Source organism: Thalassophryne amazonica, chromosome 7 (genome assembly GCF_902500255.1).
Source record: "Thalassophryne amazonica chromosome 7, fThaAma1.1, whole genome shotgun sequence".
Lineage (NCBI taxonomy): Eukaryota > Metazoa > Chordata > Actinopteri > Batrachoidiformes > Batrachoididae > Thalassophryne > Thalassophryne amazonica.
The window spans coordinates 37,914,957-37,932,165 of NC_047109.1; the positions used below are offsets into that span (position 1 = coordinate 37,914,957).

Sequence of the window (17,209 nt, forward strand, 5' to 3'; positions counted from 1 at the left end):
TATATATATATAGAAAGAGAGAGAGAGAGAGAGAGAGAGAGAGGGAGAGAGAGAGAGAATCACAAAGAATATTTTGGGTTTGTCAATACCTTGTTGTCATCCCTTACATGAAAACGTCTGTCTGGGTAGCACATGCTTTTTTCCAAAAAAAGGGTTTTTTACAAATGTGTTTTGTATTGATCACAGTAGTGTGTAAATGACTGCAACAGTGTCTGATCATCTGAAGACTGTGTTAGTGAGATGAAAATAAAACAGCATTTTTATAAATGTTTGTATGTTTTTGAAATATGTGTATATGTTTTGACTGAAGTATCATTTTGCAAACAATCTAGGAGTTGTGCAAATTGAGTGTGGCGTTTGGATAACTGTGTGAATATTTTGCAAAAAGGGGCCCTGTTTTCAACAACAATTGAAAAAAAAAAACTGTAAAAACGTGGGTGTGTGATTTTATTTAGTAAGTTTAAGTACACAATATAATTGTAAATACATTGCAATTTTTGCCAACTGTTTAAACAAAAAGCGAATGCTTAGACTAAAACTTCAAATCCATCAAATCCAAAACTTCAGCAATAGCTAAAACACAATGTGACAACATCTTAAATACATTTTCTGCTTTGCACTTTGCTTGCAATTCCTCAACACTAAGAGTGTAACGATACATGTATTTGTATTGAACCATTTCAGTACGGGACGTTCGGTTCGGTACAGAGCTGTACACGGGTGAGTTCGCGTTGCATGTGTTTACTGTAATTTCTGGACTATAGATTGCACCTGAATAATAACTGCACCCACCAATTTTAAAAAGAAAAAAGAAATTGTACATAAATAAGCCGCACTTTGTAAGCTGCGGGTCTCCACGTTGTAACATGGGATATTTACACATAACGATGTTAGACAGAAAGATTTTTTAACTTTTAATACGTACTGTAAATGCTTTTTTTTTACCCTGAAGTGTTACACGTAAATATTGACGCGCACGTCATCCAGCGCACGCACACGGTGTCCCTGCTCCAGACAGAGAACTGAGTAATTTTAAACTTTTTCTTGAGATTTCATCACGTGTGCAGCCAGGATCACATGGAGCTTGTGGTAAATGAGACATTATTGAAGAGCTGTGACTTTTTCGACTTGTTGTGCCAAGACAGAGACCCAGTGTGGAAAGGTCGGGGGAGAAGGCTCCGCTCCCGAAACTGATCTGACGGCGCAATGTACCGCAGAGCAACTTTTCTTCACTAAAATGCACAGGTAAGACCTTATACAGTATTTATACTGTGTGTGTTTGTGTGTGTGTGTGTGAATTCACACCGCATGAGGAGCGTAGCTTTCAGGAAATCAATTGACAGCATCAATTGATATACATATTTGTTGTTTATTTGAGAACATTTTATTTAACTTACTACCAGGCAGCACTTAGCAATTATTTTATTTTCCTGTTTGTATAATGTTACAATAAATTGTTGGTTTAAACAACAAGCAAATTTAGGCTTTGCATTTTGTTCCCATACTGAACCGAAAATGAATCGAACCGCGACCTCAAAACCAAGGTACGTATCAAACCGTGATTTTTGTGTATCTTTACACCCCTATTCAACAAAGTTGTTACAGAACATTACACACAGTTTCCTGCATTAGACACCTATCTCAAAGATAAAATACCTTGTTATCATTGTGAAAACACTTTTAATAAAAATGCAAAATGTTTCGGGTAATTGGAAATACTAATGCACATAACTGAAAACACTCATGAAGAAAACTCACCACCAATCGGTCTGACCTTTGGCACTACAAATAGAGCTCAGGTAAGATATTTTGTCAAATCTGCAATCATGGAGGCGATAACACCCAGATAAAGAGGCAGAGGAAGAGGAAAAGGAAGACAAAGACAAAGAGAGATACGTGGACAAGGACAACGACAAAGAAGACCAAGAAGGAGAAATGTTTCAGATGAAATTCGTGCAGCTTTGATGGATCATGTGATCAACCACGGCCTCACAGTGAGGGAAGCTGGACAAAGGATCGACCCAAACCTCAGCCACCACACAGTGGATAGTACTGTCAAGTACTATATCATTCTGACATCTGAATGGTTGAATGCGAGGCATCACTGTTTACTGCATCACTGTGCTTTGAGTTTCTGATATAGATGGAAAAGCGTGATATAAATGCAGTCCATTTACCATTCTGATGTTACCATACCATGCTACAGTACTGTAAACACTTGTTTTCATTGCTTTGATTTGTGTTTTGAGTTTGAACTGTACAGTACTAAGAAAATTCTATTTCTTTGTAAAAACAAATACAAAAAACAGGGAAATAACACTTTTGTTGCTAAATAGTGTAGCTTCCAGGTCTTGTTTGAGAAAAAGTAAATGCAAATATATTCACTTCAGTGTTTTTGTGTAAAACACATCAGTGTGTTGCGGTTGATTTGAAAGTGTTTCATGTGCATGTGTGTATCATTTTGTTGCTAGAATGACATTTTTAGAGAGGATTGCTAGATTTTGATTGTAAGGTTTAATTTTGACAGAGCTGTGAAGTGTTGTGCCTTATCCAGCTTGTGTGTAGAGTTTTGACACAGTGAGCCAAATTTTGCAAAATGTGTATAAGCAATCAGCAACAACTAAAAATGCATGGATGACACAAGAAAGAGAAAACACTTATTTCCATTGTGGTCCATTTAAAAGTCAAATGACAAAACAGAATAATAAAATAAAAATAATAATAACATAAGTGTGTATATAACAAGAACCTAAACAATGTATCTATATTATAAAAGCCAAGTGGCCTCTGTATGCATGTGTATGGCTGTGATCATGGAGAAACCGGGGAGAGCTGACATTTGTCATTTGGTATGCTTATGTTTTTTGCATCAAGGATAAACAACGCAAAAACAGAAACTTGATATGTCCAATATTTTTTGAGAAATTAATTATTTTAGCTAACCAGTAAACTATGGACATTGTGCTGCAATGCACCATGGGAGTTTGGGGTTTGGGTTTTTTTAATGTTATTGTGGTTCATGTTAGTTTAACAGTGTTGTTAGCGTTAGTGTTTATTCTGTTTTCGTAGTTGAATTGGTTTAGTCAGTTTAGTTAAGTGTCATGTTGCTGTTACTATAAGTTAAGTGTTATGTTGCTGGTACTATGAGTGAAATGTGTATTGCATTTGATGTATTCTGCCATGTCTCTGTTTGTGTCTAAAAAAAAGACAAAAACCTCTCTGTGCATGCATGCATGCATGTGTACAACTTTGATCACGGACAAACTGAGGAGAGCTGACATTTGACATTTGGTATGCTTATGTATTTTGGGTCAAGGATGAATGCTGCCAAAACAGAACATTGATAGCACTAATATTTTTGGAGAAACTATAGATATTAACTAATGTGGCTAATTTCATTCTTGACTAACATGCCATTCCAGCAGGGGCTGGTAAAATCATCTTTACATTAAAAGTGTGTGTATGCGTGTGTGCATGATTTTATTTAATAATAAAAGGTGATAGCATGTCATATCACTCCCATGCTCTGGCATGATGTACATAACAGGTACATTTTAATTGACAAAACGTACACTTTAATGGCACATGGCACGCGCTGGCCATTTGGATTGTAATTAAAGTGCACCCTAGGCAGCTGCTACTTCATAGTAAGTAAAGTGCGTTGCTTGTTACCTGACCTGAGTACTACGTGAACTGCCAAAATAAGGGCTCCAATGAACGGGTTGTGATCTAAAATATAAGGCTGACTGTGTGTGCGTGTGTGTGTGTGTTCGCGCACATGCGCTTTAACCTAAGGGCCCCAGTGACCTCCCCCTTGGTGCCCCCAGCCACCATAGCAAGTTTGGTGTCAATTGCTTAATTACTTTGACTGTGCATAGCGAACACACATGCACGCACACACACGCACACAAACAGACACACAGTAAACTTTATATATTCGATAATAAAATAATAATAACACTGGTCAACACGATTTTTCTTGCATGGAGTTTTTCAATAGCTTTTGGGTAATTCTGGGGTGCTGAATCCGAATCTGGTGATTTTTAAGATATGAAAACATATTTCTCATATCAAGCATCGAAGCAAAAGCTGCAGTCTCGAACACCTCTTAAGTACCATAAGCGATATTACGGCTCTTGTACACATATCGCGAACCTGGTTTAAAAACTATGCTTTTGAAGCTTTTTTGTCAACTGAGAGCATGTGTGATTGTGTGTATTCAATCAATCAATCAACATTTATTTATAAAGCACTTTACAGCAGCCAGATGGTGTCCAAAGTGCTTTACAGTAAAAACACATTCATAAAAATAAAACACACATACAAAATATTAAAAACAGCACATAAAAACAGAACAACAGAACTAGGTGATAAAAGCCCGCTTAAACAAATAAGTCTTTAATTTAGATTTTGTATTGGCTATACAAGTTCATTTTTTAGGTCTGACTGTTAAATGAATTCAGTGTTGTTCACAGAATTTCATATTTAGTGCAAACAGCAGTGGTCTTTGTAGCATCGAGGACACTTGGAACCAGACATGTCCCACTGTGTCAACATGCACACATACTCATCTTCAACCGCTTATCCAAGATCGGGTCATGGGGGCTGGAGCCTATCCCAGCAGACATAGGGTGTGAGACAGGGTACACCGTGGCTGGACAAGACGCCACAAATAGACAAACAAACACCTTACAGACAATTTAAAGTTTCAAATCCATTTAACCTGCACGTCTTTGGATGCGGGAGGAAGCCGGAGCAACCGGAGAGAACCCATGAAAACACGGGGAGAACACGCAAACTGGACTGTGTCAGCAATCCTGCTTTAAATAATGTGTAAAAAATGATGCCAGCAAGGCCCAAAAATAATAGGTTCACCTGTCCTATCCTCCATCTATCAAAACATAAAACTGAATGTGCAGTAGTTCTTAACGTTACTTAAATTATCTTCATATTGTGAGTGCTTGCTTTGTCCCATCCACAAGTTCAACTGCGCCCACCTTTTCAAATGATATATTGATGTGTACTTCAAAATGGTTGAATTTTCTTCTCGACTCGCTCTGAGATAAATAAATTTACCACAGTTTGCACTTACCAGGCAGTAAGGGGGTACGGAGACAGTTTGTTTGAGCCAGATCGTGGTTTCATCCTGATTGGCAGTGTATGTCTACAGGCCACTGTAAATTTTGTATTCTATGCCTTGGCTCTTGCGTTATCTGAATTAATTCACACCTCCCCGCTCCCGCTTACTTTTCTGCTCATCTCACTACAAGACAAGACTATAAAGGTCTAATATCCATGATAATATCAAATAATTTTCCATATTGATTTTTCACAATTGTTTTGTCCATATTTTGGGTTACACAGTGCACCGCATTCCATCATAGGGTTGAAGGAAACATCCATAAACTTAACGGAAAAGACACTGGTAATTTTCTGCCAGGACATTATTTGAATTTTTTTCTTGCGATGCTGATTGGTGATCAGTGACACAACACAGTCATGCTCACACACCATCCTTCAACTTCTATTTAGTCCTGCTTCATCAGCTTCCAGCTTCCCTCAAACCTCTGTCGAAGACCCCCTGCCTCCCTGCTCACCTGCCAGTCTGCCATACAGCCATGTTTACCACCCTACCTGCATCCCAACTCAGTTCTGCTCCGCCAGACATCTCTGAAATCCGCTCTGCAGGTCTCCACTCTCACCTCGGTGGGAGATCGCCTGAGAACATCGATGTCCTCTCTTTCTTAAGCACTCCACTGTACCCTGCTGTTCACCTTGTCTCCATATAACGCTGCACCTTGACAACTACAATAAAATGTACTCACTTCCCTCAAAGGGATGGGAGTTGGACTACCAATATGTAGAGACCAGGATTTGATTCTCAATGACTCTCCCTGTCTGCAACCTTGAACAAGACAAGTCATCTGAATTGTCCCAGTGCACCCAGCTGTAAGTGGGTGTCAGTGTTGGCTGAAGAAGTAACTTGTGATGGACTGGCGTTCTATCTAGGGCTGATTAACATCAATTTGAGCAGATGGAGTCAATTAATTAGTGAAATCACTTGGTGGAATGGGTGGTTGCAAAGAAAACCAGCACCTTCTTAGCCCTTTCTGGAATCGGTTTGAGACCTGTGATCTAGGGGGAGTCATAGACTCCAATCCACTTCACGTGTGGCATCCAGGGATAATCACTGGCACCAAACAGCCTCAAGGCCTGTTTAGCCGCTAAACTTGTTGCTTGCCTCTACTGGTGGTTGGCTCTCACTGCGGTATTGTATCACTTCCTGTTCCGGAGCACAGCGGTGTTTTGCTGTATCTGTTAGCTGTTTAATCTGCGCAGTTAGATTGATCTAGTTACCTAGATAACGATTTGCTTCACAGTGTAATCTTCCCGTGCCTTAACTAAAGCACTCCCTCTGCTGCTGAATCACCTCTAAATTATTTACACATTCATTTTGTGTGTTTTTAGGAATCCGCTAGCTTAGCACAGCTACTAGCTCTTAGCCAGTTTAGCATGGCGACTTCTCCTGTCTCTCCCGCACTTTTCTGCTCTGGGTGTGAAATGTTTAGTTATTCCTCGGCCTCCTTTAGCAGTAATGGTACTTGTAATAAGTGTAGCTTATTCGTAGCTTTGGAGGCCAGGCTGGACGAATTGGAGACTCGGCTCCACACCGTGGAAAATTCTACAGCTAGCCAGGCCCCTGTAGTCGGTGCGGACCAAGGTAGCTTAGCCGCCGTTAGTTTCCCTCTGGCAACACCCCCGAGTCACACTAACTGCCAGAATGCTCGTAACACGGGCCGAGGCGGAGGGTTAGCAGCAATCTTCCATTCCAGCTTATTAATTAATCAAAAACCCAGACAGAGCTTTAATTCATTTGAAAGCTTGACTCTTAGTCTTGTCCATCCAAATTGGAAGTCCCAAAAAGCAGTTTTATTTGTTGTTATCTATCGTCCTCCTGGTTGTTATTGTGAGTTTCTCTGTGAATTTTCAGACCTTTTGTCTGACTTAGTGCTTAGCTCAGATAAGATAATTATAGTGGGCGATTTTAACATCCACACAGATGCTGAGAATGACAGCCTCAACACTGCATTTAATCTATTATTAGACTCAATTGGCTTTGCTCAAAATGTAAATGAGTCCACCCACCACTTTAATCATATCTTAGATCTTGTTCTGACTTATGGTATGGAAATTGAAGACTTAACAGTATTCCCTGAAAACTCCCTTCTGTCTGATCATTTCTTAATAACATTTACATTTACTCTGATGGACTACCCAGCAGTGGGGAATAAGTTTCATTACACTAGAAGTCTTTCAGAAAGCGCTGTAACTAGGTTTAAGGATATGATTCCTTCTTTATGTTCTCTAATGCCATATACCAACACAGTGCAGAGTAGCTACCTAAACTCTATAAGTGAGATAGAGTATCTCGTCAATAGTTTTACATCCTCATTGAAGACAACTTTGGATGCTGTAGCTCCTCTGAAAAAGAGAGCTTTAAATCAGAAGTGCCTGACTCCGTGGTATAACTCACAAACTCGCAGCTTAAAGCAGATAACCCGTAAATTGGAGAGGAAATGGCGTCTCACTAATTTAGAAGATCTTCACTTAGCCTGGAAAAAGAGTCTGTTGCTCTATAAAAAAGCCCTCCGTAAAGCTAGGACATCTTACTACTCATCACTAATTGAAGAAAATAAGAACAACCCCAGGTTTCTTTTCAGCACTGTAGCCAGGCTGACAAAGAGTCAGAGCTCTATTGAGCCGAGTATTCCTTTAAGTTTAACTAGTAATGACTTCATGACTTTCTTTGCTAACAAAATTTTAACTATTAGAGAAAAAATTACTCATAACCATTCCAAAGATGTATCGTTATCTTTGGCTGTTTTCAGTGATGCCGGTATTTGGTTAGACTCTTTCTCTCAGATTGTTCTGTCTGAGTTATTTTCATTAGTTACTTCATCCAAACCATCAACATGTCTATTAGACCCCATTCCTACCAGGCTGCTCAAGGAAGCCCTACCATTATTTAATGCTTCAATCTTAAATATGATCAATCTATCTTTATTAGTTGGCTATGTACCACAGGCTTTTAAGGTGGCAGTAATTAAACCATTACTTAAAAAGCCATCACTTGACCCAGCTATCTTAGCTAATTATAGGCCAATCTCCAACCTTCCTTTTCTCTCAAAAATTCTTGAAAGGGTAGTTGTAAAACAGCTAACTGATCATCTGCAGAGGAATGGTCTATTTGAAGAGTTTCAGTCAGGTTTTAGAATTCATCATAGTACAGAAACAGCATTAGTGGAGGTTACAAATGATCTTCTTATGGCCTCAGACAGTGGACTCATCTCTGTGCTTGTTCTGTTAGACCTCAGTGCTGCTTTTGATACTGTTGACCATAAAATTTTATTACAGAGATTAGAGCATGCCATAGGTATTAAAGGCACTGCGCTGCGGTGGTTTGAATCATATTTATCTAATAGATTACAATTTGTTCATGTAAATGGGGAATCTTCTTCACAGACTAAGGTTAATTATGGAGTTCCACAAGCTTCTGTGCTAGGACCAATTTTATTCACTTTATACATGCTTCCCTTAGGCAGTATTATTAGACGGCATTGCTTAGATTTTCATTGTTACGCAGATGATACCCAGCTTTATCTATCCATGAAGCCAGAGGACACACACCAATTAGCTAAACTGCAGGATTGTCTTACAGACATAAAGACATGGATGACCTCTAATTTCCTGCTTTTAAACTCAGATAAAACTGAAGTTATTGTACTTGGCCCCACAAATCTTAGAAACATGGTGTCTAACCAGATCCTTACTCTGGATGGCATTACCCTGACCTCTAGTAATACTGTGAGAAATCTTGGAGTCATTTTTGATCAGGATATGTCATTCAATGCGTATATTAAACAAATATGTAGGACTGCTTTTTTGCATTTGCACAATATCTCTAAAATTAGAAAGGTCTTGTCTCAGAGTGATGCTGAAAAACTAATTCATGCATTTATTTCCTCTAGGCTGGACTATTGTAATTCATTATTATCAGGTTGTCCTAAAAGTTCCCTGAAAAGCCTTCAGTTAATTCAAAATGCTGCAGCTACAGTACTGACGGGGACTAGAAGGAGAGAGCATATCTCACCCATATTGGCCTCTCTTCATTGGCTTCCTGTTAATTCTAGAATAGAATTTAAAATTCTTCTTCTTACTTATAAGGTTTTGAATAATCAGGTCCCATCTTATCTTAGGGACCTCGTAGTACCATATCACCCCAATAGGGTGCTTCGCTCTCAGACTGCAGGCTTACTTGTAGTTCCTAGGGTTTGTAAGAGTAGAATGGGAGGCAGAGCCTTTAGCTTTCAGGCTCCTCTCCTGTGGAACCAGCTCCCAATTCGGATCAGGGAGACAGACACCCTCTCTACTTTTAAGATTAGGCTTAAAACTTTCCTTTTTGCTAAAGCTTATAGTTAGGGCTGGATCAGGTGACCCTGAACCATCCCTTAGTTATGCTGCTATAGACTTAGACTGCTGGGGGGTTCCCATGATGCACTGTTTCTTTCTCTTTTTGCTCTGTATGCACCACTCTGCATTTAATCATTAGTGATTCATCTCTGCTCCCCTCCACAGCATGTCTTTTTCTTGGTTCTCTCCCTCAGCCCCAACCAGTCCCAGCAGAAGACTGCCCCTCCCTGAGCCTGGTTCTGCTTGAGGTTTCTTCCTGTTAAAAGGGAGTTTTTCCTTCCCACTGTCGCCAAGTGCTTGCTCACAGGGGGTCGTTTTGACCGTTGGGGTTTTTACGTAATTATTGTATGGCCTTGCCTTACAATATAAAGCGCCTTGGGGCAACTGTTTGTTGTGATTTGGTGCTATATAAATAAAATTGTTGATGATGATATAAGAAGAGTCCTGTGATCACAAAAACCTGTGCCTCAAAAGTCAACCAAGAGATGAGAAGCACAGTCCCAGTAAAATGGACTCCATTCCTTTAATATTTTTAAACAAATGATGGTCCCTGAACCCATAGATATGTTCTGGATCTCAAAGAGCTCCCAATGTACATGCCACTCATCCCCAGTTATCTGTTGATTTTAGATGGCAGAATGGATGAATGATCCCTCGGATGTGTCACATTCTGGCACAGATTCCCAACAGGCACTGGTGCTTCACTGCAGCTCTTCAGCTCCTGCCTGGAATGCAACAGGAGAACCTCCTGGTCCAGAAGGTGCCTGGTCACCTTCTTAAACTCTGACTCTGTCCTATGTTTGGGTGCCCAAGTTGATCATATCATACAGCATAGGTTTCAAGCTAAATTTGTGTTTGTTAATACAATGTGTACTGCAAATGTGTGTTACTGTTAGAAATTCATTGGCTTGCAATAATGTTTCTGCAGCCTCTACCAAAACTGATCCTTCATTCTCACCCGCATGTGGCATTCGTGGGCCCCTCGTTTGACTAGTTACAGTGTCTTGTCCACAAACACTCAGCAGCAATTAGGGATTGAAGTCATCAACCCACTGTACCAGCTGAGGCACATTTATATTTATTCAGATGTTCCCAGTCAGTCTACTTTGAATTAACACAGATATAAACCATGGCTTCGACAACAGCCTTCAGGGTGGGCAACTTTTGAATAATTTCATTGTGTACATTACTTACGGGATAAATAAGTACCTTGTTAAACCACAAAACACATGTATTTCACAAATTTAGCCCCATTAAAATGCCCCACACAAATTTAAAGCATGATATCCTAGCCTATTTTGTTTTCACTCAAAGGTTTCCCTGCAACATACCAACCTACCACCTGGGCAACGTCTTCCCTCTGGTGTTTGAGAATCAGTCATCTTTAGTGCACCCTACTGTCAGAACACGTCATTGCTGGAACACTTACAAATGGTCCAGATTGCTCCTGTAATGCTTCTTATGAGGTCCTCTAAAAAGTTCCATGTGGAACTAAATTTGTTCAGACCTCAATTTATGATTCTGACAATCACTGTCAGAGCTTAACATGGCCAGATTCCTACATAGTCTTCAAACTAGACTTTTGTTCTTTTTTACTTATTTTTCATTTGGTTTGCAAACTCAGAATTTTAATGGTTCTGGTTTGGGGTTCATTTTTAAAAATGTTATTCTTGAACCAATTAGAACCAAATAAAATACTGGTTAATATATTAACCAGTATTTTATAATGTCTGACACATTAAGATGTGTCATACAACCATCCATACTGTATCTTTCATATTTTATAAAAATTTCTATTGATATAATTAAAATTTTAAACTAAAGTCTATCGCTAATGCCACATTCAATAAGTAAGTTTATGTTGGAAATATTGTTTAGTTTAACTGCTGGAGCTAGCTACATATTATCAACATTATTTCTGCTTACATGTTAGCCTGTCCATAAAACATTGATGATGTTGATGTCTAAGAGCGATGCCCCATTGCTGATGTTTGACCCCACTTTAAATCCCATTTCCAAGATTAAGCAAATGGGCTGACTCTTTAAATTAGAAGGTAAGGGCCCCTACACACTTAATATGACTGAGACCAAATGGCGCATGAAGGAAGAGCTGAATGGCACCCGTGAAATTTTGGAACCGCCTCGAACACCTTGTACAGCAGTCACCACAACCATTCGGCCACAGCACATACACTCTACATCTGCGTCTCATTCATGCCATTCGAACGGCGGATAAGATGAGGTCGCACTGCCATCTGATTGTGCTTGCAACACTCGCACAGCATGTTGAACGCAAGTTGGACAAATTTTGCTGCAGCCGAGGGCCTTTTCGAAATCATCAGCCACGTCGAACCTTGGTCAAATAGTGCGATCGAGGCAGCCTTCACACCAGCGGCCGAATGATGGCAAATGGCCATTCGACCCACTTTTGGCCAGGTGCCATCCACGCACATCCAACACCATTCGCAGGCCACTTAGAAAAGGTGGGGCCATTCGGGCTGCCAGCACGAAAACAGAGAGCAGGCAGACCACTTTTGAGCTGGCTGTGTGAATGGCTCCACATTTTCTAAGTGCCCCATGAGTGTGCCATTCCATCCTCCCCTCCCCCAAGCAACACATATGACATGCAAGTGTGCCCCTCCCCACCCGCGTCACAAATGAAATGGCATGTGAGTGTGTGGTGTGTCTCTTCCCCCCAAAAACATAAAAGACATGCCAGTGTGTTCCAGCCACAGACGGCATGCAAATGTGCACAAAGCCATTTGTGGCGCACAGCCATTTGTGTGCGTGCGCACAGCCTCTCCAGCCACAGATGGCTGGAACATGCATAAATCGTTAAAGTAGTTGATAAAACGTTCTTGCCGCTATTGTTTCTGTATGACAACGTTGCTTTTCATCCTGCACATGGAGGAGTCACGTTCAGCTCACTGGATCTTTAGTTATTGATCCGTTCAGATATCATTAATGTTCGTGCAAGACTTGGGAGGTTGGACGAAGTTGGACGACAGTCAAACGGAACGCTGATGGTACGGGAACTACGCAAACGATGAGGAACCATCAAGACAGAAAGCAAAACAGAATAGGGAAGAATTGAGGTTGTTGTCGGGATTTGTTCACATTTTTCAACAGTTTGAAAATTCTGATGAAGCGCCAGCTACAGGAACGAAGGTGGACGATGGTTAAACGATGTCGCCGAAAATCAATGTAATTCCAGATTTCTTGTTTCATTTTGGCTTTGGTGTCCCTCGTTAGTGCCATGTGACCGGGGTTTGAACATCAGTTTCTGACTTTGTGTTAGTGAAGCTATTTGTCATATCTGCAGACTTTGCAAACGTATTTTAATAAAATCAGCGTGCACCCTGAAAAATTTTGAAAATATGACAGGAAGTGAGTGAAAAGTGACAAATCACAGCCTTTGCATCTCTGATTTAGCAGGTGCATGTCAGGCTGGGGGCCCTTTGCCTGAGCACGGTTTGGAAAAAAATAATGGCTGTTTTTTTAATCACGGAAATACGGGACCCACTTTCCTCAAACTGGCGAGTGTCAGTGCTGAACCTAATTTTGTACCTCTGCTACTGTGCACGTCGATCCAGACTGCGAGGGGTTTTTAATGAAAATGGATTGTGGTCGGACAGGACGTTTTGTCCAATGTGAGTGAAAACCCTTTGTACAAAATCTGTTATATACAGTGTTTATTACATGGAAAACCATACAAAAGCACTGGGGGTTTTGCTTTTGTCCGGTGAGTGCAAATATCCAGTTTATACAATGATGTTTTTTTGAAGATTTACTCATCAATTTCTATGCTTTTATGTTTACTTATTGCCAGAAAAAGGTTTCCATAACAATTCTGTATTTCCGGTCAAATATACAGAAGCTGGGTGTAAGGTCTATACTCCAAACTGCTGTTTGGTGCTTATGCACAAACAACAGTCGGAGGTTTATCCCTGCAACCCGAAGGCACAGAAAGGTGACCCACTCATCTACCGGGGTAAACTCCAACACACCGGTGCTCAGCCGGGGGTTTGTGAGTATCCACACACCCACCCAGCACCTCACACCCTGGGCAACTCCAGAGAAGAAGGTTCAGCTCCCCTAGGAGAGTGGACCTGAGGCTATGCAAGGCAAGGCCCACCAGATGTAACTGGTAGTGGTCCACCTCCAGCACAAGTTCCATTCCCCACAGCGAGGTGAAGTTCCATGCCCTCAGAGCTATCTTCTGCCACCTCGGTCTGGTCCGTCGACTTTCACTGCCACCCATGACACAGCGCACCCGACCCCAGCAGTTCACCCTGTGGGTGGTGAGCCCACAGGGTGGTCCTATGAATATATCACATTGTTGGTTTTCCTTTTCATTCCATAATGAAAAGTAGCCTTGGTCCTACTAAATTTCTGTGCCTGTATGCAATGATCACACCTCTGAGGACAAGAAAAAAAAAATGTTTATCCCATCCCATGCCCAAAATTTGTGCTGTGCCTGTTTTCATTTTATTTATTTATACATTTCTAACCCATAAATGCCACAAAAATGTTTTTGAGCATGCAACGTGATGGCCGCTATCATCTCTTGAACGACAGATGTGTGTGCCCACTGTGCTATCTATTCAAGCTATACTATATGTGGAACCCTGAGAATGTCATTCGTATTTGTTCAGATCAGGTTTGGTGTGAGAGTATGGAGGCTGTGTCATGGTTGTGTTGTTCCAGAGTCAAGTACAATCTCTGGTTTCTTTGATGCATTGCAGAGGGGTAGCTTCAAGAGTGGCCGCTAGCTCACAGAAAGTCTGCGTGAATGCGATGTCTTGGACAAAGATGATCATTCACATGTGCACGATGTTGTTCTTCTGGATTGGAATATTTAGAATAGAATAGAACAGAATAGAATTTATTATTATCATTATACATGACACCAGAAAAAATACTGTGCATGACAACGAAATAAAAAAAATCTCTTAAAAGCACTAAATAAAAATAAACAAAATAAATAACCCTAAAAAAAAAGATAATGTGTTGTTTGTGTTTGTGTTTCATTTTGTCTTCTTTATTCTGCCTGCGGGCATACACGCTTGTCATCTTCAGCAGGGGTGGACATGGCATTACACATGTATAGCTGCAACAAAGATTCCGTGAGACCGCCACAAAAACACCAATAAACATACACTGGTCATTTTCAGAAATAAACCTCGGTGGGAACACTGCATGAGTTATCATTGCAGAGTTGTTCACCAAGAGGGTAAGTGCACTTTTTTCCAGTGAGGAATGTTTCAAGACCACGCCAGTCCATTTTCCATGTAATTTGAAGTTTCATCAGGAAGGGCTTCCTGCACAAATCCTGTGCCAAATCAATATGCAGATCCACGTCAGCTCTGCTGTGGCAACCCTTATCATAACTACTGCACAGGTTATCTTTCAGTGATTTAAAAAAAAAAGCTCTCAACCCCTTGCCAATTTTACAATCTGTTTTTATTCTTTTTTTTATTATTATTATTGTAATTGCTAGGTCTGGGCTGAAAACAAAAGGAGACTGTGCCTTTGATGCTCACACACTCATCTTCAACCACTTATTCAAGATCGTGTTACGGGGAGCTGAAGCCTATCCCAGCAGTCATAGAACGTGAGGCGGGGTACACCCTGGACAGGACACCAGTCTGTCACACGGCCACATACAGACAAACAAACATATTCACACCTACACACAATTTACAGTTTCCAATCCTTCAAACCTGCATGTCTTTGGATGTGGGAGGAAGCCGGAGCACCTGGAGAGAGTGCATGCAAACATGGGGAGAACATACAAACTCCACACCGAAAGACCACAGGTGGGAATCGACCCTATGACCTTCTTGTTGTGAGGCAACAGTGCTAACCACTAAGCCACTGTGCTGCCCGCCTTTGATGTTGCTGCTCCCAAATTGTGGATCAGATTCCCACTGGCCATAAGACATGTGGACAAATGAGACTCAAAACCCACATGTACAGGTTTGGCCTCGGTTGACTGCATTTTCTTCTGTTGTGTTTTAATTGCATTATTAATCCATTTGTAATTTTCCTTTGCGACTGCTGTTCTTGACAGGTGCTATATGAAAACATTTTTACTGCCTTACTGCCGTACTGCATCTGGCTCACCTTAGCGATTACTTACTTTTCAAAAGGGGTTGTTTGTGTTGCCCACCCCGATGCCCTTACTGAAATCAGGCTTCATTATATTATTGGTTACAATGATAATATGCCCACAAACCTGCTTTAAAAAAAACCCATCAAGGTCGTACTCAAATGAGGAGGACCGATCAGTGCTGATCTCATCGCTGAGGTTAACGCTGGATTATGCAGAGAGCTTCAAGCTAGGCTTTTAAAACAGTTAATGTACTCTCGTTGTGGGGGCAGGGAGTAAAACCATCTCCTGAATTAAGTCTTCGGTTATCTGACTTTTTAATTTGGAGCTGCTTCAAAGGCAAACGGGCGCATTTGCATCAGTGAAGTGTTGGTGAGTCATCCCTAATGTGTTTAAAAGGTTTGCTTGAAGTGTCACTGAAGCTAAACACGGAAACACATGTACGCACCGCGCGTGCCGTTGAAGAACAGGGTCTGGCGGCGAGGGTTCTGGATGACCACGATGGATCCATCATAGTTGTGGAGGCGGCAGGAGATGTGGGCCGTGCCTCCCTCCAGCACCGTCACATTCTCCGTCTGCACCGCCTGGCAACGCGCTGAAGGAGACAAGGGCAGAAGGAAAGGCAGAAGGTAGAGGAGGCAGGAAATGAAGACAGAGGGACAAAGGAGGGGAAGGAGAGGGAAGAGAAATGTTCAGTCTGACCCTCACTTGAGATAAGACCTTTAAAAATGTGGCATTTAACATTCCTCATTTTCTCACTCTTCATCGCGCAAGCACAACACGGGAGACGAGAAAGAAAAGAAAGGAGGAGGAGGAGGGACAGATAAAACAATGGAGAACCCGAGAGAGAAGACACTGCAGGACTCAAGAAAAAGACTATACTTGTGAACAATGCATTTTTCTGATTATAATGGGGATGATTATAATTACTGCCATTCATCTTTTTATGCGCACAAACACATACATACAAACAACCCTACTGCCTTTGGCTGGTCGAACTGAATGCTTCAAAAGACACATTTGAATGCATAATGCCTTATTAAAGCTCTAAGTGGCTGCTGGGATACAACGCTGAAACACGTAGAGCACAGAGAGAGAGATCGCCACGTGTGACCTCAAAGATTAAACTGCAGCATTACCACACCAGTCTGTGACCAAGTGCACAACTGTTGGAGTGAATGCACTTCACACATCAGTAATATCATTTCTCACCCAGGTGCTAGCTAAACCAATTCATTACGCTCCATTATACAGATGTAATGGTGTTTATTACATATATTTGAAAAGTGCTGGGGGGAGCTGTGGGATTTTGTGAATGAATGTTCTCCCACGCACAGTCGTGCACCTGAAAGCATGTAGCTGTGAATGTGTAAATATGTTTCCAATTCTGATATTTCATTGTAAAAGAATGTGGTTTATAACAAAACTGACAACTGTTGCAATTTTGCCTGTGTACACCACAACAACAGAGCTGAAATGAAACAACAGAGATGTGACTGCAGCTCTCAAAAACCAAGTGAATGTATAAGAAGATGAGTGAGGTAAGCCGCCAAGACACCCATGACAACTTTGAATGAGTTCCAGATTTCTTGTATGTATTGTGCAACTTTTGTCTATTGTGTCATC

General features: G+C 41.0%; 1 protein-coding gene across 1 annotated transcript in view; it reads right to left on the reverse strand.

Annotated features, from left to right (window-relative positions):
* cadm4 (cell adhesion molecule 4) overlaps positions 1-17,209 on the reverse strand; it is a 365,953-nt gene that overhangs the window by 316,782 nt on the left and 31,962 nt on the right. Inside the window, 1 exon segment of the mRNA XM_034174031.1 lies at positions 16,032-16,178. Coding sequence (XP_034029922.1) covers positions 16,032-16,178 — 147 coding nt within the window.